Genomic DNA, 25,337 nt, shown 5'->3' on the forward strand with positions numbered 1-25,337 from the left:
GTACGGCCTGTGGCCTCCAACCCTGGCTGGGGAAGGGGCCGCGGTTAAAGCCTGAGGCCCCCGGCCCGGGCCTGGCCTGGCCCCAACCCGGCCCGGGCCTGGCCGGGGAGCGGCGACACCCGCGAGGGGACGCGCCGGAGGGTGCCGGGGCACGGCCCGTCCCTCCCCGCGGTGCTCCCGGCCCGGCGCGGTGCGGGTTTGGGGGCGGACGGGGGCGCGGGGCCGCGGGCAGGGCCCTGCCCGGCCCGGCCCGGCCGGGGGAGCGGCGGCCCGGCGCCGCTTGGAGCGGCCTCGCCTTCCCGGCGTGCAGCGCGGCGCCCGTCCCCGCCGGGCCGCCATGTTGTCGGAGTGAAAGGCAGGGGGAGAGGCAGGCGGCGAGCGGCCTGGGGGGGGCCGAGATCCGTCTTCATCCTACCGCTCCGCCCGTGAGTATCGGCACCGGACCGGGCCCCCGGCGCGCCGCGCACCTCAGCGGAGCCGCCGGTGGGGCCATATTGGTGGGGGGGGCGGGCGGAGCGGCGCCAGGCCGCCCCGAAGGCGAGCGGCGGCGGGGCGCTGCGCCCGGCTCTCCCGCCCGGCTCCTTGTCGGTGCTCGGGGGCCGGGGCCTGGCCCCTATTGTTACCGGGGAGGGGGGCGCGGCGGGCCCCCGTCTCCCGTGAGCGGCTGCCCGGCCGCTCGCCGCCGCGCCCCGGCCGTAGGGAGGGGGTGTTATTGTTGGGGGGCCGCGGGCCCATCCCGGCCGGGCGGCGGCGGCGCCCCCCGCCTGCGTCCCCCCGGGCCCGGCCCGCCGCGGGGGGCCCCGCCGGGGCGCCCCCTTCTCCCAGGGGGGCCCCAGCCCGGCCCGCCGGGGAGGGCCCAGGCCCCGCTTTGTTGCCCCGGGGGGCCCGGCCCGGCGCTGGCCCGCGCTGGTGCGTGGGGGTGGTGGGTTTCCTCCCCCCCGCCCTGGGGGGGGTCTCCGGGGGGGCCTCGGTGTCCCTGGCAGAGGAGAGGGACGGTGCCTCGCAAACGGGAGGGAAGGAGAACGCAGACAATACTTTTTGATGTGCTGGGTGACCCTGGGGTTTTTGTGTTTGTGTGGGTTTTTTTTTTCCCGTGTTTTTATCTCGTTTTCGCGTAACAACAGCGTTTGGCCCTTTTTAATTGCACACTTGTAATCTTAAGAGTCTGTCTCTTGCCCCAACCTGAGAAATACTCGAGGGTTTTTTTGGGTGGTTTTTTTTTTTTTGGTCAGTATTTAATAACTTTGTTCTGAGCGGAGATTTTATTCGACAGATCATGAGTAAGGAATTTCCTTTATTAAGAGCGAGGGAGGTGGGGTAAGGGGCAGCATTTATCTGGACATGTTTTAATGCTGGTTTGAGCAATTCGGTGGGTGATCGATTTACCCGCTTCCTGCTGCCTCTCCCCAGGTTTTCAGGAAAACACAAGGCTCAACGTTAAAAGTTCTTGTAGGCCACACAGCTCTTGAACAATGGCTGTGCTTTAATTTCCAGTCTAACTTCAAAGAAAAAAAAAAACAAACCACGACCCAACCCAACTCTCTTCTAGTTCCCGATTGAACTTTTTGAAATGCGAATCTTGTGCCAACTTAAATTTTTTAATATTGTCTGTTATTTTTAGAGGAATATTGAATAAGAGCGAGGAAGCTCTGAATGCGTAGCTGCGCTCGATGTGGATTAAAGCTGCCTTATTCAGCGTCGTCACTTAAGCTTAAAACTTGCTTGGAGATGTCTCTGAAGTTTTTGTTGCTCGTGGAATGCCCCATAATCTAAAGGATTTTGCTTGTAATGATAACACAGAGGAGTTTATTTACATGCTATGTTTTTATCAAGGGAAAAGGGAAATTGTCCTCTTTGAGCACATCGTAGCAGTGTAGAAGCCTTTGTTTGTAAGCAGGTAACTCTTCCCAGCAAACAGTTTACCTAGGAAAAGTTGATTATATATTTTTCCTAAGAGTTTGGGAATGGAAAGGGGCCTGGTAGCCATTAGCAGCGGCGAGTCGTGCAGCTGCCGGTTAGCTAATGAATGTGCGTTGTGTAGGTGACTTAACATATTTCTGATGCTCTGTGTGCTTTGAATGACAGGATTCAGCTGTCCGCTACATTTAACACGGCATTTCTATAAAAACACGTCTTGGAACTAAACTTGAACTACCCAGAATGCTCCTTTCCCCTTTGCTCCCTTTCAAAATGTCGCCTTTGCCAAGTTTTTCTCTTGTGTTTGGAGCTGCCTCGCCTGTGTTAGACGAAAGAGGAAGCGTCTGGGAGCAGGAGGCACTTGTGCGGATCTTCATAGTGCCTTGACTGAGATTTTCTACAGTCTCAAAAACCCCCTGTTTTTATAGTAACGCAGTTATTAACGATCTGCATGCAAATTAAGCCAGAAATGAATTTGTGCTGGTGAACAGTGGACCTTGCAGCCTGCTGCCTTTTGAGGGAGGAAGGTAACGCGGCGGCTGTGCTGACTTCCACTCCCAACTTTGTACCTTGTGGTATTTCCCACTGGAAACGGGGGCTCGTCACAATATATCGATACTTGAAAGTTTTTGTGGATTCATAGTATCTTTCTATTTTTATTTTTTTTTTTAAAGACTGCCCTGAGATAACTTGTAACCTCTCTTCATAGGAGCTGCTGACATTTCATTGTCTGCAATTAATACACACCCTGACTTGGTGATACATGAATTTCTTACCAGTAATTACTTAATTATTTTTTTCTTATTGTGTAGAGGTGCTTTGTTGCTTCGTTGCATGTTACTGAAGGATTTTGTTTACAACGTTTATTAAAGGAAAGCTAAAGGAAAAATGCCATTAAATCATAGCATTGTATTCTTAACAATCAGTGAAGGTTTAGTAATACCAGGCATTGTCACAGTGCTTTATGGAGTATTTGAGGAAGGTGGTAGTGATTTCCAGACTTTTTGAAAGACGGAGGAGTTAGTTCTGTTAAATGTTACTGGTGTTTACATTGTGAAGGTCTTTGAACATATAAAATGCCTTGCAGAGTTGCTTGTTTGTGTGGCCATGGAGGCTCTGTGTGTGTGTGTTGACAAATGCATGTTGGAAGTGCAATAAAAAAATCTTACCACTGCAGTTCTTATAGTCACTTTCTTCTGAATATTAACACTCTTCTTAATTAGTGGGACAAACCTGAGTAAGTCTGATCAAAGACAGGACTTGGAAATTTTTTTTTTGTGTGTCAACTTTCTCTCTCCACTGTTAGAAAATTGTTCTTGGAAGTTGCTTGTAGTAGTTGACCGTTGTTCAAAACTACTATGATGAGCAGAGAGGAAACAGAGCCGCCTTTCAGGCCGTTGGAGCTGCTGTCAGGATCAGGGCCAAAGCTTACAGCCACCAAGGTACAATAGTAAAAGCATTCTGGTGCTGGTATGCAGCTGTGGTGGGAGTCCGTAAGGGCTGAACATCCCCCCCGCCCCAGTTTCATCCTTGTAACTCTCTGTGGTATTTGTGGGGTTGCATTTAGGTAACTGAAGTCATAAACTAGCAATCTTTTTAAAAAAAATAATAATTCTGACTATACCATGCCTTTAAAAACAAATTTGATTTGTGTGTGTGCTCTGCCTTGGCTGAGCATTACATAACGGGGGAAAACACTTCTCTGTTCACACATGTAATGTCTTTATTGCTCTCGGGATCAGCTGATAATGTTGTCTTAAAATAACAAACTTGTGTGGTTTTGTGATGCTGGGGTGCTATCAAGATATTTGGGGGGATAGTAAATTCATGAGTTGCTGTCAGCCTAGTCTGCCTGGTGTCCTCCTGCACGCAGGTGGCTTTGGGTGTATGCAAAGCAATTGGGGTATTTTCAGTGTTGGATGGTTTCTGTGACTTGTCCAGCTTTCCCCTGGTGCTGTCGGCTGTGGGACCAGCACTGCTGGCTGCTCTGGCTCTGGAAGGTTCTGCCGAGATCCCGGGCACTGAGAGGTTAGCTGCTCTTTCTCCAGGGAATCTCGTACAAAACATGCCGGTGTGTTTTACCATCTCATGATCGAAGCCAGCTTCTGAGTTTGCAGGAAGGGTGCACGTTGTCTTTGGGACTTAATTAAATGTATAAACAGAAGTCCAGTATTTTAAGTTTATGTATGAAAAAAACCCCAAACCTGTTGCCTTGATATTTTGTGTGACTGAGTGAACACGTCGCGATGCAGTGGGACTTATGTATTGATTGAAGGTCTGCCTTGTAATTTGTTGGGTGTAAGCAAGCACGGCAGGCACTGATGGTGTAATTTGCGTTCCACCGGGTTTTTCGAGGGCTTTTTTCTAGCAATTTTCTGTGGCAGTGCTCCAGTCAGTGTTTTGTCCATCGCATAAATTGGCATTCTGATTTCAGTCTAATGGGCACCTTACATGAATCTTGCATATGCTGATAACACTTTGCAGCACAAAATGTGGGATTTTTGGCTAGCGTGCATTTTTATGTGATATTTTAGTTGGTAGGTTAATGGAGCAAATAACTATGTTAAAAGGCGTCAGATTTGGCATCGTGATGTTTCCCTGCCAGTCACAAGGCGCGTGTGTTATTTAATATGTAAAGCTGAAGCTGTAAGGATTTCATGTTTTCTTTTCCTTCTCTCTTTCTCGCCGTCTCTCCCCCTTCCCCTCACCCCCCGTAGGTGTTGGTGGAATGAGCGTTGCGTGTGTTTTGAAGAGAAAAGCAATACTCTGGCAGGACTCGTTCAGCCCCCACCTGAAACAGCACGCTCAAGATACAGCTAATCCCAACATGCCTGTTGTATTGACATCTGGAACAGGGTCCCAGGCTCAGCAACAGCCAGCTGCAAATCAGGCGCTTGCAGCAGGGACACACTCCAGTCCTGTTCCTGGATCCATAGGAGTTGCAGGCCGCTCCCAGGACGACGCTATGGTGGATTACTTCTTCCAGAGGCAGCATGGTGAGCAGCTTGGGGGAGGAGGAAGTGGTGGAGGCGGCTATAATAACAGCAAACATCGCTGGCCTACTGGGGATAACATTCATGCAGAACATCAGGTAAAAAAAAAAGTTCAATGTTTCCAAACTCAACACGTGAACGCATCGGGCTTGTGATAGATGCTTTTAATGACACTTTTTAAAGCTTAAGCTTGTTATTGTGCGGTTGGAATGGCAACAGTCGTACTTTTTGTTTTCTCTTTTCAGGATTGCGGTGCCTTGGTAGCTATAAGCTGAAATGTTTCTGCTCTTGAGGGTGTTGAAATCCCATTCCACTCTCTGTGACAGTCAAATGCATGTTTGCAAAATTTATCATTCCCTTTATTGATTTTTTTTTTTTTTTTCTTTTTGGATGTGTGAACCAGTGTAGCAGTGACTGCTGCTGCTTTTCAAATCTGTTGCTGTAGTTAAATAATTCTTATGTAATGGTATTACAAAACTGCCAATGCATGTAGGTTGAGCTTTTACCATTCCCAATATTGAAAAACACAGTTCTGGAAGTTGCTGGTAATGTGTTTTCCTGGGTTTCTTTGCCTGTTTCTTTTGGGTTTGGGTTTTTTTTGGTTATAACTGGGAGGGGAAGGAGCTTTAATGTGCTTAGCTGAACTGAGAAGAGAATAGCCTTAGGAATGTCATGAAACAGTACTTTTAGAAACACAGCTAACTTCTTACAGTGACTTGACATTTCTGAAAGGGTAGTGGGCCAAAACGTGTCTCAGTAGTAGTATTTACTAGAAGTCTTTTCAGTAGTTGCATTGTTAGGTGTGCTGCGAGTTAAGCGAGTGCATGACTCACTCTAGCTTTCTGTCTGTGACCTGTAAGTAACTCGTCAAAGAAGGAGATGTGCTTCCTCTTCTACGGGAGCAGAACTTCAGTGTAAGCACATTTTAAAAATAAATGGTTCCCACAAATATTGTCACAGCAGCAGACACAAAGCTTTTGCAACCTTTGTGAATATCTCCTCCCTCTAGTTTTTCAAATAAAAGCGAAGAAGCCCTTGCTCCTCTGCTGTGCCTCCCCAGAGGATGTGTTGCCATCCGGACCGTTTAAAAGCAAACATTGCTGTGAATTTTGCAACCTTGCTGATGTCAGTGTGTACATCAACAGAGAAGTAAACCCAAGTGCGCTGTTAATTTGTTCTGGAAGAAAAATCACATAAAATACTGCAGTATGAACTAAGCAACTAGAAGGATATTGTAGTTATTCCCTTATGTGGAAACATAGTATTTAGTTAAGTTATCACTTTAAAGGAAATAACTGCATTGAAATGAGATGTAATTTTTCTGTTAACTGTCCAAGTTTTCAGTCACTAAATGTACAACTTGTTTCAAGAGACATCGATGGAAGAGATCTTCATGCACTTTAAGTTGTGTAAGAAACAGTAAGCAACAATTTCTTACTGAAAGGCTGCAACTTTTAGATTTTTCAAACAAAAACTGTCATGCAGTCTGGTGTGGAGATATCTGGGCAGGGCCTGCTTTTGTTTGGTCATTTTGTGGAAAGATGACTTCATGAATTAAAATGAACGTCATAAAATTCTCAATCCTCTTTTCTTCCAACTCACACTTTCATCTTCCTTTCTCTGAAAATCCCTAAAAGCAAAGACAGCAAAACTCACTGGAGATGGGGGCGGCGGGACAGGACACCCAAACCTTACAGTCATTAAAAATTGCACTGGTATTTGAACTTTTTTTACTGCATTCTTTAATAACCAGAAGACTTAAACTTTCACTTGAGCAAAAGGATCCTACACGTTATGGAGACTTGCCCTGATGTCAGGAGGTGTGTTGCTCTTCCTCAGCCTGACTTTCTTCTGTAAATTCTTGAATGAAATGATACTAATAAATATACCACTTAATGAAAGAAAAACCCCTTGGCTTATACTAGTTTAAATGAAGTTTTAAAAAACAACGCGTGTATGCTTTGGAGGCAGAACGCTTCTGAGAAGGTCGTATGGACAAAATATACCTGCAGGATTAAGCTCACAAGGTTCTGTGTGACCCTTTCTCTGGTTTTCCCCCATGTGTTCTGTGATCTGAAGCTCAAGAAATACCCACTATAATATAATTAACGTTGGGACCTTATCTGCTCTACTTGCTGGTGGTTTTTACATTGGCTGTAATGTATTTGTCACATAGTCCTGATGTTGTGCATTCAGTATGCATCTTTAAACCAGTTGTTGTGTTTAATTTCTTCAAAGTCAGAGGTGAGGCAGTAACCACTTTCTCGTATGTCTTACTTGATACCGTATACTCCAGTGATTGCTGGGCGGTTTTATCTATGTTTTTGCTTCAGCCTTTCTTGAGTGCCTTTTTTTTTTTCTATGGTTCTCTGTTTGCCTTGGGGTTTTACTCACAGGAAGCAGAATGCAGGATATATGTAATACTAATACTGCCATTCCTTTTGACTTTTGGGCCACCTCTGCATCTGCTTCTTAAATTATAAATTCCTCGGAGGAAGAACTAGTCTTATGCATGCAAAATGATTTAATTCAGTTTGGGCTTAGCCGGGGTAGAATTGAATTTGTCCTGCAAGAATAGAAGTGGAAGGAAGTGCTGGGACATGGAGAAAGGTGGGGAATCATTATGGATGTCTGCTAAGTCTCAGTTTCTGATGGATACACTTATGTTATATGTACTTTTGATTTTAGACTTTGGGAGATAATGCAGTGAGGGCCCTTGCCTTGTTGCCTTGAAGACTGGTTAGGAAACTCAGTAGCTAAAAGATAATGGAAAGTCAGAAAAAAATAATTATAGGGTAATATAGGTTAATGTCTGCCTAGAGCTTGGGAGGTAATAATTAAAGGATTTCTTTTAATTGTTGAATTCCAGTTTCTTCTTTGTTACGTATGTAGACAGACATCTATCTCCGTCTGGTGATAATACTCCAGTGATTTTTACCAAATGTTAGCATTTCATCATGTGTTATTAAACAGCTATGAGTGTTGTGAGTCAGAACTTACAGTATCCTTGCTTTTTGTTTTTTTTTTTATTGTGCTGGCTGTTCCTCCTTGTCACTTGTTTGTACTTTGACTAGTAGCTCTGAGAATTGAGCTGTGAATGGCTTCAGTAGGGATGACTTAAGAAAAAGTTTCTCTGCTCCCAAGGAAGTAGATAGTGTCCTCTTGTTGCAAACAGTAGGAAAATGCTGGTTCTTTTTGTATTTTACCGAGAAACTTTTTTCCCTTTGCATTTTTCCCTTCTTCTCCAGGAGGCGGGGGGGGCAAGTTTTTATATAAAATTAAGCAATTAAAGATACTACTGTAATTTTGCGTGTTTAGGTATCAAAGATACGCCATCCACACAAATAGCACATATGATAAATTCCTCTTTCCCCCCCCCCAGACACTGAAGTAATGGTGAAGTTGGACTTTTTTTTCTAGATTGGAATCTCTGAACTCCTAAGCAAACTTCCAGCTGTCTGAGGCTACAAATACTTAATCACCAAACTTTACATGGAAGACACTTCCATCAGCCAGGTCTTGACTGCAAAATGTGGTCTTCTCTTTTTATCCACAGAAAGCAGCAAATGAGGTTGAGTGTCAATGTCCACCAGTAATTCTGAGATTCAAACTGAAGAGGTTTAGGCTGTTGTTAATCTATGATGCCTGATTACTCTTCAGGCTGTTTGGGCAGACAGTTATGCTAGCTGCACTGGGGTGTTTGTGTGCTGTTTGTCCCGCAAAAAAAAATGGGTGGAGATCAGAACTTCACGTAGGTGAGTGAAGAGGTACAAGATGAGTCCTGATGAGTAATGGCCTAGGTTGGATTTGTCTTGGTCATGAAAGGTTGTGTATCTCATTACAAATCCAAACAGCCATCCTGTACTCCTGAGGGGTATGAAAAGATGGTTGAGATATTCAGCTGGGACAAGTTATCAACACTGAGCAGGTTTTTAGGAAAATTGGATGGGGTCTCTTGTGGTTTGTGGCATGCATGTATGTTCTTGAACTGGAGCGAAGAGAGCATTTCTTTGGTGGTGGTCCCTTCTGAATTACAGTGAATGGGTATACTTAGACTGTCTGAATTGCAGTTAGGGTAATATGGGAGTTGCTTAGTGGAAGCAAATGGTTTTAGGCATTTGCTTTCTTTGAGAGCATGTTTAATTAATAATTTGAGACAATAGAACTCTGCAGGGATCATCTTGTTGAATGTGGGGAATTTTTCACATATAGTTGGTGAAGAATAGTGAGAGCAACAGGGCTGGGATTGGATTTTATGCTCAGTTTTGCCTTTTGGCAATGTGACCATGCAACTTTTTAAGTGGGAACTTGAATTCAAGTGGAGATAGAAGGTAATTCTCTTGGCAGCTGCCCTTCTAGAGCACAGCTACTCAAACTATTCTGCATGGTGCTGTGAAAGTGTCTGGATTTGATATTGTTTGACAACGTTTGGTGCCTTTTGGCAGGCACTGTGACCAGAGTTTGCCTTAAAATCGTGGCAAGGTCCTGTAAAAATGTCCTGGAAGCTAAGGAAGCTCCAGTGTTTGTTCTTCCAAAGCGAAATCCCATTTAAGCGACAGTTAACTCTTCAGGACAGAGATTTCCTGATCTGCCTGCGGAAAGCACCTAGTGTATGAGGGCCGCTGTAGTCCAAATAATCTGGTTTGTTGTCTGGGCTAGAGTTGAAGGTATGGAGCGAGTCCTTAATCACGTACACCACAAGATGGAACGCGTGGCTTTGTTCTTGAAGATCATTTTCTGATGTATGTTTCATTAAATCTGTTGAATTTTCATGGGTACTTCCTTGTATCACAGTGAACTGGTTAGGGCTTTTCTTACGTTGACACTGAAATGGTTGTGCTAACTTGATACCCAGATAATTTAGAACATAATACCTTGCTGAAATGAAATGTCTAGTTTGGCTGATTTGTTTTGCAGAGATTTCCTTATAGTAAAGGGGTGTCCCGGGGGAGGGGAATCGGAACATTTGATTTAGTTTTCTGCTTTACATTGTCCTTTGAAAATTCCTTCTGAGATAGCCAATCTACTCATGCTCCTTCGAAGTTGGATATTTAAGGTTGGGTATTGGAAAATCCTTCTCTTGTATAGGGGACAAAAACCACCCTGAAATCTTCAGAAAGTCAGTTTAAGAGTCTGCTTCCTCTGAATCTGTAGGTTTTACTGTTCCTGACAGGCAGTTGCAAGATATCTGGCTCTAGTTGGGATTGCACAAGTGACCTGATGTGCTGGCTTTCGGATTTCTCTGTGGTATGTCATCTTTGTAGTCTGCTTCCTTGCTGTGGTGCTTGCTCAGGAAGAGCAAAGATATTTTCACACTATTGAATTTGCAAATTTCAATGCTTCAAGAAGACTTCAGTATTCAGCTAATATATTGGGCCTGGGTGTGTTTTGAATAGAGCTTTATTAGAGCATAGCCTCTGCGTGTTTTCTTCCTCCCCTCTCTCCAACTTTTCTTTCCCCTTATCAGCTCTTTTGTGGTTTGCCGAGTTGGTGTGACCTATCTGTGCTTCTGCAGAACAGGTTGTGATACTCATAGCATTTTTGTAAATGGGTGAAACTTTACATAAGATACAAGCCGTATAATCCATCCTCAGTAGTCTCTTCCTTGCAAACAGGCACAATTAATTTTGACTGCTGATCGGAAATCTCCTTAACAAAGAGCTGTTCCAGAGCATTGAATCTAGTGTTGCCTGTGTCTGAAAACTTGCTTATAGGTGTATGCTGTGCAATTTTAAAGCTGTCGTCTCTGAATGATGCGCTTGCGGGTCTGTGGTGAACAAACTTGCCTTTGTGTGTCGATATCATGTGATGCTGCGCTCCCTCCCATCAAGCAATCTGCTCTCAGATATCGTGTTACTCCTCTTCCTTTGTTAAGGGTAACTTTTGTTCTAGGGCAGTTGTTTTTATTGGGAGCATCTGGCCATGTTACTTGCCTGGTGCTGAATTCTGGTATCTTGATTCTGCACTGGGGTGAAACTCGGCTGTTATTAAACCCTCAAATTAGCCCTTCGTCCTGCTGCCAACAGTCGTTGTGGAATGGGGCCACTCACATCTGTTTCTGACCAAAGTACTGAGCTTGGCACTGGAATGAGACGTTGCTGCGTCCCTTCTTTACACCTTTTTCCCTCTGAATTTAAACCTTGAAAGGTCAGAGTAGGGGTGGGAGTGAAAGGAAGAGCATTCCCAGGGGTCAAATGAGCCAGACCTTAGCGTAGCCCTGAGTGCTTACACAAAAACATGGATCCATATATGCACCTTGGGAAGCAGAAGACGGTTTTCCCAATGTATTGCCAGCTCCAGCAGGGCAAAATTAAGGTTGCTGCTTCTGTAGTCCAGTATTTTGGAAGCTTGCACCCCAACAATATGTGCCCAAGACATTGCAGAGTAACCTAAATTCCACATTAATGAAGAACTTCCCTCAGTGAATAAAATCTGAGGAAAAACATAATTAGCTAACTAAGCTGAGCCATTCTGAAAGGCTGCCTTTCTTGCATTTATTTCTGTACCCTGAATCATTAATCATCTTGGCTAAACGCCATGTAAAGCATTAGCCAATCTGCAATTTCAATAGCGTTTCGCTTTGAATGCTAATGGTAGTAGCAATTCTAACGATGAATCCTTTACTACAAAAATAGTAGTTAAACCACCTAATCCTGTCTAATACTTGTGACTTCGCATTCTTTCTTTACCAACTATTGTTATAGGAGGGAACTAAAAATAGTGCTGTAATCAGTTGATGGAACAACATATTTTAACCCTGGATCTAGTTGTTAGTGGCAAGCCTGTTGTTGACAGTGTGCGGTGCTTTTCTTCTTGTCAGCTGGTAAATACTTTTTTTTTTTTCCTCTCCTAGATACTATATATGTATGTATGTATGCACTCAGAGTAGATATTTTTTAAATAATGTGCTATGTGAGCTGTTCAAACAAGACAAATGCAGGCAGTCTCCCACAGCTGAGTAGGAGGCATTTGTTTCCATCTGAAATTTGTAAACCTTTGGTTAATTTAAAAAGCTTTAACAACTTGTGAGTATATAAATCAAGTGCTACACAGTATTTAGGCTGTTCAACCAGCCATATTTTTTTTTTCCTCCTCTCCATTCTAAGGATGTTTTATTCAGGCAGCATCCTGAATGTTTTTGATATTTCTTGTTCTTACTGCCTCAATCCTGGTGTTCTTGTAGTAATGTTGACCTTTTTTTGAGGAATGTTTTGCTAGAAAATAAAAAGTTTTTGGTTTTTTCTGTTACAAATTGAACAAGACTTAAAATGTGGAGGCCTAATGGGTGGAAACTTTACATGACACTTGCCTTTTCACGCTTGCAGAGTGCACATGAGTTAAAAATAAATACCCGAGTAATAATCACACTTTTGAGGTGCTCTGGGTAAGCTCCCGTAATGTACCTGTGCAAACAGGGAGAACTTGGAATCTCTCATCTCTTGTCTTCTCACAGAAACAAACAAATGCTATTCATCTTAGGAGCTGAGAAATCATACCTTTTTGATCTATCCTGACAAGTATACCAGCAACATGATTTCCCGCATTACTCTGCAGGAGTAGAAAAGCAAAACAAGTGGTCTCATAGCAAGGTGGTCTCATCAAGCTTGTGCAGAGCTTAAATTGTCGGAGGGCTCACTCCAGGCTTGCTGGGAGCATGACCAGCACCCACGGCTGAGGAATGAGCCCTTCCCATGGATTTGTGGTCCCAGCACCCGGCCCTTGCCCGTGCTTTTGTTTGCCAGGATGGGAGATAAGTTTAGGGTGCTTTGCCCAGAATTCCTTATGGTAGTATCTGTGGGATACCCTGGAGTTCATTTGCTTGGCTGGCAGGACTGAAGGCTGCAGTCGGCCCTGTAATTTACTGTAGATCAAAGAACTTTTGAAAGCAGCCATTTACATGTTCCAACTTAATGAAATCCTGTCTTTGCAGTGCCCATCCTACCTCGGTTTTAGCAGATGCTGTCCTGGAGGTTTTGCCTCCTGGTCAGAAGTAGAACTGGGGGAGAAGGGGCAGTGGGAGAATAAGCGCTGTAATCTAAGGGAGGGACAGCTGGGGGCTAGATAGATCCTTGCGTAAGAAGTAAGAACGTGCTGGGGAAGGAGAAAGGCAGCCTTTGAAATGGGGCCACATGGGGAGCGGCGTTAGGGAGAGGGGAAATGGAGAAACTGGAGAGCTGAGGCGTACAGAAGCAGCCTTCTAGTTTGCTTTGGTTGCCCTATTTAACATAATTGGCTTAATAGAAATAGATAGTTTAAACGGTCTTCAAGCGCTGTTACCGCTAATAAATGCAGATATTTGATCTGTTTAACATTGTCCAACATCAAAAAATAAAATAAAAATCATAAACCCACAGGCTTTGTGGTGTACTTTTGGGGACATTTTTTTTTTTTTAGATCACCAGCTAGAATATTTCTCAGCTGGTTGTTTCTCAGCTTTTTCTCCAAAGGACTTTCTAGTTTGTTTATGTGCTTGTGTTTTCTCCTGTATGTTTGCCTTTTTTTTTTTTTTTTTTTCCCCTTGGTTTAATTCCACCTGTCCTTTCTCTTACTGGGAAACATCACTTGCATAAGGAGGAAGAAAAAAATCCTTTGTGATTAAGAGTGAAATTTAGCCTTTGATAGTTTTGCTGTGTCTGTCTAGGTGAATGTAAATTCTACATAAATGAGGATTCCTTAATATATAAGGTTAGTGTACAATCCCCTGAGATACCTGCAGACTGTGAAATGTGATACAGTATTACACTTTGAATTTATATGTAAAGGTCATATTAGCAATCATATTTGCTTAATATAATGTGCAGTATTAACACTGATTATTGACATTAATATTTACTTAAAATTACAATTCAAGTACTTTGCCTGTAGCTATCAGTTTGGGAAAAACCCCTTGGATTATTCTAGAATAAAAAATATGGTACCGGAAATCCAAAAGGTAAATATACTGTTGCTCTCATGTTAATTTGTTAGGTCCTTCAGATCCTTGTTTAGTAATCGTAAGGACAGTTCGCGGCCCCTGTTCCTGTTAATTTAATGGACTGCAGAATTCCTTTTGACAAGTGCCATTTAGCCCTGTGGGCCTTGTTGTGTGCTAGGTCAAAATTAACTGGAGTTTTCAGTACCAGCAATGCAGCGTGTCCTGTCAGGTGCTTGGGTTTATTGCTTCTTTCTGTGGGCACACTGGTGCTTTTGCGGGTTTCCCTGCTCATCCTCCGCTGCGTTGCAGCTTTTTAGCACTGGGGACATCAGACCCTGTTTTGGGATGGCTTGTTAGAGGTGTAACAGGAGAGGTTTGGTCCTGGTCTCCGCCTGTCAGTTGTTCCCTCCACTCTCACCCTCTCTCGTGGGTGATTCAGACCCTGGGACTTCTGGTGATCGCCTGAGTCTGCTTTGCTCTTCCATGAGAAAAAACTTCCAAAACTTTTAAATAGTGGCTGTATCTGTGACAGAGTGTGTTTTGGGGGGGCCTCAGAGGCAGATGAAATTGTCTTGGCTGGGTTTGAGGTGTGGTAGGTGAGCAGCAGGTCCAGTACCAAATGATACCAGCACATAAAACATCTTTAGCTGCTGGAATATTGCTCTCTATTTCTGGTAGAGCTATATAAATTCAAAAGTGTTCCAGATATGGACAGGGACTAGTGTCTATGTAGCTTTGGGACCAGGAAAGCATTTCCTTCTGAGTTTGCAATGGTGAGGCCCTCTAATCTTATTTAAAAAAAAAAAAAAAAAAAAAAGGTGTAATTGTCCTGTGTAAGATGGCTACCTGACATAAATTAGCTGCATGCTGCTTGAGGGGTTTGAAAATCCACAGTGAATACGTTCGATGCAGAGTTGCCGAGAAGCTCTTCTGCTGCGTGGGAGGTTGAGTTTTGAAAGTGGCCATTGACCTAGAGAGAAATTGGTTTGCATTTTGCAGCCTGCAGTAGGCGAGAGCAGAAAGCATTCGGTGTTTTGTCTTGTCCTCTCTAAAATAGGCATGGGTATCTGCTATTGAAACTTGGAAAGGCCTCTGTGGCCTCAGCGTGTCTGAGGCCAAGGCTTTTTATTCAGGAGACTGAAAATAAGATTTGGAGGTCTGACCTAGAGTGTCAGTGTAATGAGTAATACATCTGTCTCTCGCTTTATTGCATGTTTTTCAGAGCAAAGGCGAAAATTGGATAAGAGGGCTTTTGAGAGACTGAATTGACTTCAGCCTCGGCAAAGCAAAGCAGTCCGGTGGGTTTACTCCAGTTTCTTGGTGTGGCTTGTAGCTTGCATGCTGGGCGAATCTGCTTTGGGGTATGCACTTCTACCATGCAGGCAGGAAACTATTTATGAGTCAGTGAAGTGGCTATAAGCTGGAGTGTGTTATAGTGACATACATTCATATATTAGCGTGCGTGGAAATTGCTCTTCTTGAATGAGATTCTCATTAATTTCAGTGAGATTTACATAATTCCTGAGTGCATACACAGCATTTAATGTGAAGGGGAGGAATGTTCTTGTGCAATGAAATTGCTTTGTAACTCTCGTTCAGTAGCAGTGCTGCTGATGTAGAGAGCCTTAATTTTGTTAAGCAGGCTTCAAAAGCAAGCTTGCTGGTTTTCTGCGTTATCAGAGAGAACGAGTGCTCTTGACAAGGTAGGGAGGTCTGTTCGTGGTAGTTGGCAAGGATGTGCACTTTGCATTTTGCTTTGCAGAGGCAGCGTGCCTGGAAGAGGCTGAAATGGGGGTGCGACTGGGGCGTGCTGCTGGCTGAGAGCAGGAGTCAGCTTTTGTTGGATCAGTTATGAAGCAATTGGGACTACAGCTGACCTCTCTTCATGTGATTCCTGATGTTTCTTGAGATCACCTCTTCCTCCAAGGACCCAGGTTGTCATGTCGTATCCAGATGTCAGGGCATTGCTTCCTTGTGCAGCCAGTTTGTCTTGGCGTTGTCGTCTGAATTTCTTTCAAAACTCTGGTTCAGTGGTGAACCAGGTTTTATGATAATCAAATCTCATTGACGTTAGCGCTCATCTGTGAAGAAGTTCTTTCTCTGTGGACCTCCTTGTTTCTAGTGTTTACACCATCGTGACTCTGCTCTGCACGTCTGTGTTTGATATAGGTCAGGATAGCTAACAGGAATAGATCCCGATGAGGTGGTAGATCATCTATATCGTTTAATTACCATTTCAGAGTATTGACTGCCTTTTGGAATACTAAGGTATAGGAATTGGCTTCATGTTCTGCTGTTTCAGAAGCTATTTGTTCTTCTTTTAAAGGGAAATGAAGGAGCCCTGTGATATTTGTGCATACCGTGTAAGAAAATGAGGTGAAGAGGTGTTGCTATTTAATATTGTAGAAGTGGGGAAATGAGAAGAGGACCTTCTGGGTACAGTCTTTGACAATTGAATAATAAACTAGCCTGTATTACAAACAAATAGATACAATGATCAATGGAGATAAAGGAACTACGTGACTGAGAGAAAAGGCTTCAAAATTCGTGATTATATACAGTTTGAGCATACAGTGCCCGAAAGTCAGGCATGAAGACCTGATTTAGAGAATGTTTTTATCCATAATTGTTAGGACTGATGAAAGAGAGATGAGTAGGGGTATGACTTAAATATCTGTAATGAATAATTTCTTCCATTACCTGACCTCCGATAGCAGATAGAGAAGCCGATATTATTTTATTTGCTTTTGATAGTCACTGGGGCAAAGTATATTTGGGAAGGAGGTGGAGGCAGCCCATTTCCACTGTGTGTCATTTAGCAGGGGAGGCTAGGATGGCGATTTGCAAACCAAGACGTGTTTGAAGGACAGCTTCCTTCAGACCCTTAAGAGAGGAGTGAAAATAACAGCGCTCCGTTAGGTGTGCAATTAAACCAACCAGGTATGAAAAAGCTGCAGTGCGCTTTGCTTTCACATTTATCCTGCTTTTTGCCCTTTACCACTCTTCTTATCTTGATCTTTGTATCACCTCTGTAGTAATCAATTATCATGGCATCGTTTGAAGACAGACGTGCTTCTCCACATTGCAAATGGACAAATGGTCACCGCTGAGGAGAGCTATGTATGCTTACTGGACTGTAGCTCTTGGAGAAAGAGAAATTGCTAAATTATGGTTTCTGGTGGAGGATCATGAACTTGCATTGAAGGCTTTGACCGTGTTGGAGATGATTTCGTTGTTAATAGTTACACCAGCTCTAGCTTCTCCACCCAGAATTCAGGCCAGCATGGGAGCACGGCTTCACACGTGGATGTAAATCACCTATTTGATCTGCTGTAATTGGTTTAACAAGATGATGACACGTTTTTCTACTCAAGACAAAGGCTTGAACAAGACATCTGTAAAAATGTTCCTGCATCTAATGTGAACAAATAAAATACACGATTCTAGCATTTTTAAAAATGTTTGGTGGAGTAAGCATGGCCATGTAGCATGCCGAAGTACCATAATGAAGGGTGAGAGGAGGGGCCGAGAAGTTGAGTTAATTCTTATTTAGAAACTGTCTGCGTGTTCTGCGCGGGGCTTTCACCAGGGACGTTAGTGCAACTTAAGCTGCAAGGGGAGCTCAGCTTGGCAGCGGGGACTTGATAGGGCTGGAACGTGACCAAAACAAAGTACAAACATCTCTTAATATCCTTTTGATTTATGCTAGGAATGTAATGATTATATCTTTCTAGCAGCTTTGTTTTGAGGTTCCCATAGCACAGCATCCACCTCTGGGAGTTTATTTGTTTTGGCGAAGTTGGGGGACATGCACTAAGCAGCCTCTGTTTCTCCACTGGCACTTTCCACAGCACTGCAAGTCCTGGATCAGTGTAGCGGCTGCATCTGTGGTTTGCTGGGACGTTGCTTTAGCAGTGAGAGTAATGAACATCACCTACTGAATCTCTTTGTATAGCTTTTCTATTCCTTAGATGTCTCACTGAAATAATAATTTGCTACTGTTCAGCTTTTGTGGCTTAGCATGTCTGGGGGTTGCAGCACTTTCCATGAGTTCAGCTTGAAATGCTTCATGGAAGAATTTGATCTTACTAACTTCTGTCTCATATGAGGCAAATGAGATATCTTCACTGGCAGATCAGTGATGGAGTTGACAGTAAAGGAAAGTCTTTGGTGTTGCCCAGTGCTGTAGTTTCTGGAAGGTGGAGTCCTGTTTTCACTCTTTGTGTTTGTGGTTGATGTGATGAGCGTCACCGCAGAAGGTGGCAAGACTGAGGCATAACTGAAAATAACTTAACTGAGATATAGTAATAAGAGCACACCTTATTTTTAAACTGCGGTTCCGAATGACTGGCCATTGAGGATTTGCGAATTGCATAAATATGTATTAGATAACTTAACAAAATGTTACTAATCTTTTGCAAAGTAGTACTGTCACAGAACAGTAGAAGAATTCAGACTGGAGGGGACTTCTGGAGGTTATCTGTGGTGCTTTCCCTACATCTGATACTCTTGGATGAGGTCTATTGATTCTTGTCTTAAAATAGAAATAAAGCGTAATCACAGCAAAGTCTTGACTTGGTTCTGCTGGAAATACTGGCGTGAGTATCAGAAGTCAGGGTTAAGGTCGGTGAACATGGTGTAACTGCTTACAGCGCTGGTCTCGGGCAGGGCGGTGCGTTAGCATCTAAGCCAGTTTTTGTTTTTTTGTCCTATAAATCACCCACCAAGTATTACTGGGTTCCTTCCCTTGGCCTAGGGGAGGCTCTGTCTTCAGTGGTGACATGACTAAACACTGCGTATTACAAAGAGCCCATAAAGGATTGCAGTGAACAGAGTGTGTGGATTACTCATAAATGTTTTACAAACTATTACCCCTGCTCTAGCAGAAAGGTGTATCAGATCTGTTGGTTGCAGGGATTATGTAAACACTGAGTAGGAGGCGTGTAGTATTGCCTATGTGCCATCATAAGTGTTTGTGGCTGTTGTAATAAGCGCTACTTTGATACAGGTGTGTTATCTGAGGAGGGCAATAATTTTGTCTGAATCCTAGCACGTGGTTGAACTTCTGTGTGTTGTCCTCAAGTCCATAGTTGGGTGTTTTTTCTTTGCTTCTGCACGTGTGCTCAATGGCCACATGTGTAGGGACTTGCCTCGAAGAGATTTGGGAATGAATATCGGAAGTGTTTTCTTGCATTTTGAACATACCCGACTGACTTAGCTAACAGTTTTAAATTGCTGCTTTTTTAAAATGTTCTAATTGAATCAGTTTTCATCAAATCATGATCCAAAGCAGAAGCAGAAAATGGCATAACTCCCCTAGTAAATGTATAGCTACAGGTCCTCCAGGTGAGCAAGGCCACGCAAGAGCTCTGCCCTGCATGGATCTGGAAGGACTGCTTCACTGTTGCCTTTCCCTTGCGTGCCTTGCCTTAGCTGGCAAGTCTTGGGGCCCCGGCATAGCCATGGAGCTGCGTGGCTGCCGTGCCACGCGCCGACAGCCTCTTGGGAATGAGGAGCAGGCCGTTACCCCATCAGGGGTTTTCTTAAGGTGTTTTGCAGCCCAGTTTGTGCTTCTGGATTTCCACTTTGAGACATTGTTGTGGGTGCAGTAGCTAAAATTGGAACTGATCTTAAGGCATTGCTTGCTCTCCTTTCTTCATCCCCTGCCCCTCATTTCAAATGGTGTTATTTAATTGAATTTGCTTTTTGTTTGTACCATTGTGTTTTTCATATCAATGTAACTTGAATATAAATCTGCCTGTTTTATATGAGAGTCTTTACTTGATTTTCACCTGAAAGGAAATGATGCTGACTCGCTTGCTTAGGCATTGACTCCCTCACTTGAAATCATGCAGCTCACTGTGAAATATTACTCTCTGCAATACACTTAGCAAAGGCAGTTGTGTTAGACTTTGTGTGTCTTAAAAGTTATTGCTATTTTTTCCTTTTTTGTGCATGTATAAATCTAATGCTATAAACATTGTAGCTTCTGGGAGTCTTAAAGGTAAGTCATCTTTTGGAGCTCAATAACCTTGTTATATGCTGTAATATGGAATGTAGCTCTCAGGCTGTATCAGAAAAATTGCTATAAACTATGATTATTATTAAGAAAAACAAATACAAGCATTTCCTCATGTATTTTTCTTACCCATCTATAAATAGGTGCGTTCCATGGATGAACTGAATCATGATTTTCAAGCGCTTGCTCTGGAAGGACGGGCTATGGGAGAGGTAAGTGAAAGGCCTATAGGAAAAAAAATCTGTGTCTTTTGGGGGGAGGAAGAAAATAAATAACAGTTTTTTGAGGCTGCTGGTATGATTCTGAACTTGAGAGTTCTCCATTATGACTGTGAAGCTTGTGTGTGTGTGTGTGCGTGTGTGCGCTTTAACAAAATAAAAACCTGTCAGGCTGGAATACATCTTAGTAGGAGGAACAGCTAAGCCCTCCACCTGTTGTATCATCAAACAGTAAAATGGTGGTTGTAAAAGAACAGTTAGAAATGTGTCTTGTGACAAGCGTTACAATACTTGTAGCATGTTTATTTTGGGATCCAGTGATCTCAGGCCCCATAATATTGTGGGTTTAGTTGTCTGTCATTGTCTGCTGCCCTGTTTCCACTCCTGGCCACCTTTAGGCTCTTGTCATAGAGCACAGGACTGTGTTTAACGTTTAAAGTAGCTGGGCAACGTAATCAAGGGCTGCAGAAGTGATAAGTGCTTCGGACAGGTCAAAGGACTGAGCAAGGAGTTGTCAGATAATGGGCCCTTCAGTTCTAACTTTATAGAAACCCAGTGAGGGTTATTTTAATGTCAACGCACAGTAAGGAGGTGGCAGATTTGGGGCGGATGGCCATTGGTTTTCTTTGAAAAGAGAGAATTTACCTATTTCTAGGGTGACTTGAAAGAATGGCAAGTTTCTGTAGTTGGCTGTGTTAGGTTCCTGAAAGTTGGGTGTAAACACTTCTTTTCCTTGCCTTGTTCCCTTTTCCTTTATAGTCAGTCCCTTTAGAGGCTTGTGGAAGAACAGAGAAGAGAAAAATCATGTCTTGTAGGAGGATATTAATGTGCGGCAGGTCAGTTTGATACAGGTCTGTCGTTTTGGAGAGCCTTCCTTTTTGTGTTCCTGTCTGTCAAGTTCAGACTAGTTTATTTTTTCCACGTTTGGTCCATCCTATCTCTGTTACCTAGTTTATGAGCCAGGTTAAAAAAAAAAAAAAATCCTTAGAAGCCAAAAATTATTGTTTTGGAGAAACCAGCAAACCAGGACTATTGCATGGTGGGATTCGTAGGAAGATGCCCTCTCTCAGGTGAAAGACCTCAGGGAATTCATGGTGCTTGCAGCTTAGCTTCTCTCCTCTCCTTCCTTCCTTCCTTCTCTGGAAGATCGTAATACTGAGTTGCATTTTAATTTGAGACAGTAGCTGATAGGAAAATCTCTGTTTCTCTAGGTTATATTAACCTACATTGAGACTATTGACTAAGAGTAGGTGAAAATGATTTACAAAGGAGAAAACATGACATTAAAATTCTGTCTAAAGCTGCTGAAAAACAGCTGATGTGCCTCCATATGAAGCATGCCAGTGGAATGACGGGGGTGTGAATGTTCTGTGAATATTATTTTTTTAACACATCACTTGAGCAAGACGTTCATTTTCAGATATAGAGCGTACAGGCTCTTTGAAAGCCCAGTAAGAGTAAGTACGGCACTTGTTTTGTACTTACTGTGGCATTAGGTCACGTTAGCTTAAATGCCTGAAGGCATTCCTAAATATGCTGATTTTTACCAACTCGTAGCTTATTTAGCCATTTCTTGAAAGAAGTGAATTTGGGTTTGTTGTTTTGGAGGATGTGAGGTTTGCCTTCCAATGATGAGTCACCTTTTTCTTCCCCTCCTTCTTCTTGTAATGGTGATGCAGAAAGTTTTGGAGATGGCATCTTTTTGTCACTGGGCTTTTCCACATACTGGAGCATGCATGTTTTTCCAGGAAAGGTGACATTTCACCCTTCTCTTTAAGACACTGTTTCTTGTTCCTCTTGGGTCTTTTCTCCCTTAGTCGCACAGTTCCTTTTCTTTATCTGTTGAATTTTCTCTGTATTTCTTAAGGTATTTCAGCATACATCCAGCTGGCCAATTTAAGGAACTATGTAAACTGAGATCCCCGCAGGATATGCGTATTGGTTTTCAAGACCGTGTTCTTCAAGTACGGGCTTTGATTTTGTGCAGCATGCCCTATCTGTTGTTTAGATGCCTTAGCAAGGCACGGATGATTTCCTCCCCTCCTCCCGCTCCTGGAATGTGAAGGAAACTCATGGAGAAAGTCAGTGTACTGAGAAAAAAATTAAGTCTGAAATAAATGAGGAAAAGAGCAAATTTGACTTGTATTTCTTGATCTTGTGTCTTCTGAGCCTTACCTGCAGGAAGTGTCAATAATCTTATACTTTGAGTTGATAGTGAAAAACCTGGAGGAGAAAGATGAGGAAAAGAGTGTTTACACGTTTAGTGTATCTTTTTATCTTCTTGTTTTCTTGCTTCTTAGTAGGCAACATCATCATACTTTTAGTGATTTAAGGAGTTTGTACCTCTGAGGAATCAGAGCTGTTTTTTTTAAAGGGCGCTGTCAAACAATTAAATCCCTTATCTGCATTTTGACAGCAGGATAGATAATATTTGGTGGTGAACAGATATCCTAATCTGGGAAAATTAAGAATAGTTTTAAAAACCCCCACAACTTTCATCTGCCTTGTGGCTGTTTCCATCTTCAAAATCCCCCCCCCCCGCAACCTGCCTTGTACCCCCCTAAATTTCTGTGTGAGTGGAAGTGCAATACTTTCTCAAGTGTGACATTGAAAAGAAGAGCACAGAAACCCTTTTGCTCTGCTCCAAAATGGAAAAGATTTGGGCCATTGATAGCGAACATGGTCGATAATGTTGAAAGTAGCTTTCTAAAAGGGGTATCTGTTCTCCCCTTTTTTTTAGCGCTTTGTCCAGGTTGTTAGCTGTAACGAAGGAAGTCATCTTGGAGCCTTACTACAAGCCATGTAAGCGCAATGAAATCTTTGCTAGTTTTGTATCAAACTCCCCTTCTCAGCAGATGTGGAACTGGAAAGTAATAAAAAGCAATGGTGTATAGCAATTGGTGAAGAAAGAGAACGGCGCTTCAGAAGTCGCACGTCGGGGCCAGGTGGTTTTGCTGCTTTAGCACATAGACCAGAACATGTGTCCACGCTGCTTGTGCTGCCTTCTGAGGTCTTTGATCACATGCAGTGATACTTCTGAGGCTTAACATGAGCTATGCAAGTTCTCTTTTCCAGCCTTCAAGACAGGGGAGCTGGATATCTGCTTTTCTTTGCTTAAATCCCTTTTATCTGTAGCTTTGTGATACTGAATATTCGTGCAGTGTCTTTTTTGGATAGCGGACAGTGCGGAGAGACTGCGCGGTGGTGTTTGTCGTTGTCATCAGTGCATTACGTGCGTTTTGAACTGTGGTGACATTCTTGATTTGGTGGTAGGTTATGCTGTGAGATAAGCCTGCGTCTAGAATAAAAGAGCAGCTGGGTGAGTAGCTAGCTGTAACTTAATCCAGGCGGGTGGGAGGAGGATGGGAACAGAAAGACGTTAGGCAACTGGTAGGTACTTAACTTCAAAAATGGAAGGAATTGGACCAAAAATTTTGAAGTATGAATATCAGGGGTACCAGTGAATCTCATCCTACACTTGAAAAGAAATGCTGTTCAGAAATATTTTCCACTTCATCTGACGAGCATGTAATTGTTGCTCTCTGCTGCTGTCCCCTGCAGGTTTTAGTGCTGGAGTCTAGTGTAGGTCTGACTGGCCAAGCAGTGAAATCGCTACAACCCCCATGGTTCGTTGTAGCAGAGCTCTTAAAATCAAAGGTTGAAGTGATAGGTGGCTCACCATGTCCTTGTTTATGTCCCCTTGATGCAGTTGGTTCCATCCTAGATAAGCCCCTGCCTTTCCAGTGACCAGCGCTTTTTTTTAAGCAGAGTGGTTTTGACACTGGGTGTAGACATTCTTGTACCTGTTTTTTAAAAAAAAAAAGAAAGAAAAAACCAACCAAACAAAAAAGAAAAAAAAAAAACCCCTAAAAACTCCCACATGACTCTGCTTTCCCTGCTAATGATGCCTTTACTGTGTTCTCATAAATTTATGATTCATTGGCAGCTGGGCTGGGGAGTATTGACAGTTTTGAATAATGTTTCTGTTCAGTGGTTTGGTTTTTTTTCCCCCTTCAATTTATCTCGTGCTAGCAGCATTAGAAATGGGAGGACTGAAGCCGTGTTTGTGAAGCGTGATGGTGCCAGCAGCTACGCTGGCACGTCCGGACAGCTCAGTGCAGGGTCTGAGAGCACCAGAACTGGGGCAAGCGGGAGCGCACCGGGGGATGGTCAGGCGGCCGCTGGCAGCTGCGGAGGGGCAGCTTACGGCTGCGGGGTCAGTGAAATGCAGTTAGACTGCTTAACAGCTTGCCAGCCTGGCAAGATGGAGATTGATTTATTTATTTCTTGATTTATTTTAACCATCCCCACTATATTCCCAATCATATGATCCTGCCCCTTTTTTTGTGCTATCAGACCCTCCTGCGAGCCAGTTTAACTCTCTGAGCTGGCAGAAAGCTGCCTGTTCTTTGGGATGGGAGAGCAAAAGCCGTCCTTGCAGCAGCTGTACAGCTGCCCGTGGCACTCCAGCCCGTTGTGTGCTCAGCCTCCCTATCTTGTTTGGTTTTTAGATGGCAACATTTTTTAGGGTAGATAACATCTTAGTGTTTGTAAATCTGCAGTGCTGCCCAAATGTGACTAGTAAATACATGCTCTGCCTTCTCCTACCTGTTGCTGCAGATAAACTGAGTTCTCCAACTGCACAGATGGCTTCTTTTATCTTCATATTTGGCTTGTCTGAAGGGGATCAGTTTACTTAATTTGTCTAATTCGTAATCCCATCTCAGTGGGATCTATATGCACAGGCTCTGTACTTGCTGGTTGTAGAATTGCTTTTGTTGATGTGTAAGTCATCCCCCCCCCCCCCGCCTCCCTGCTCTGCTAAATTGAATATTGGCCTACCTCTGTAAGTCTTCTGTAAGAGGGCTTAGAGGGATTATTTTCATACTAGATAGGGTCAATTTTAACAAAAACTGGGGAACAAATAAACTAGTCTAGTTCTAAACTGCTGCATGTTCTTTTTTAATTTCAAACCTAAAGAACTGGATGATATTCACTTAAAATAATGTGGGGTGGTTTTTTTTCCATTGCAACTGATAACTTTCCCTGAGGAAAAATTTGTTGTCTTGGCAGCCTGTTGCATAATTCAGGACAGATGATTACTGCTTGCTAAACCTCTAGTTTTGGTTGGAGCAGTACTTGACAGAACAAGGACCCCCATTGCCATCTGTTAATATTGTCTTTCGGTTTTTCCCCTCCCCAATATCTGTAAATACATCCAGAACCTGTATGTAAAATAAACATCTATATTCTGTTTCTTTCTGCTTATGGTACGG

At 43.4% G+C, this 25,337-nt stretch overlaps 1 protein-coding gene across 13 annotated transcripts in view; it reads left to right on the forward strand.

The window, feature by feature from the left end:
* Positions 1-290: 290 nt before the first annotated feature.
* The window catches only part of PUM1 (pumilio RNA binding family member 1), a 78,003-nt gene continuing 52,956 nt past the window's right edge, over positions 291-25,337 (forward strand). For 10 of the 13 annotated variants that reach the window (XM_072885452.1, XM_072885455.1, XM_072885453.1 and 7 more), the window contains exons 1-3: positions 291-425; positions 4,635-5,008; positions 19,987-20,055. In XM_072885452.1, coding sequence (XP_072741553.1) covers positions 4,646-5,008; positions 19,987-20,055 — 432 coding nt within the window. In that variant the 5' untranslated portion in view covers positions 291-425; positions 4,635-4,645. Of the gene's footprint in view, positions 426-4,634; positions 5,009-19,986; positions 20,056-25,337 lie in introns of those variants that run through there. The other 3 variants (XM_072885463.1, XM_072885461.1, XM_072885462.1) reach the window with 3 other exon arrangements.

This window comes from Ciconia boyciana, chromosome 21, assembly GCF_034638445.1.
Source record: "Ciconia boyciana chromosome 21, ASM3463844v1, whole genome shotgun sequence".
Lineage (NCBI taxonomy): Eukaryota > Metazoa > Chordata > Aves > Ciconiiformes > Ciconiidae > Ciconia > Ciconia boyciana.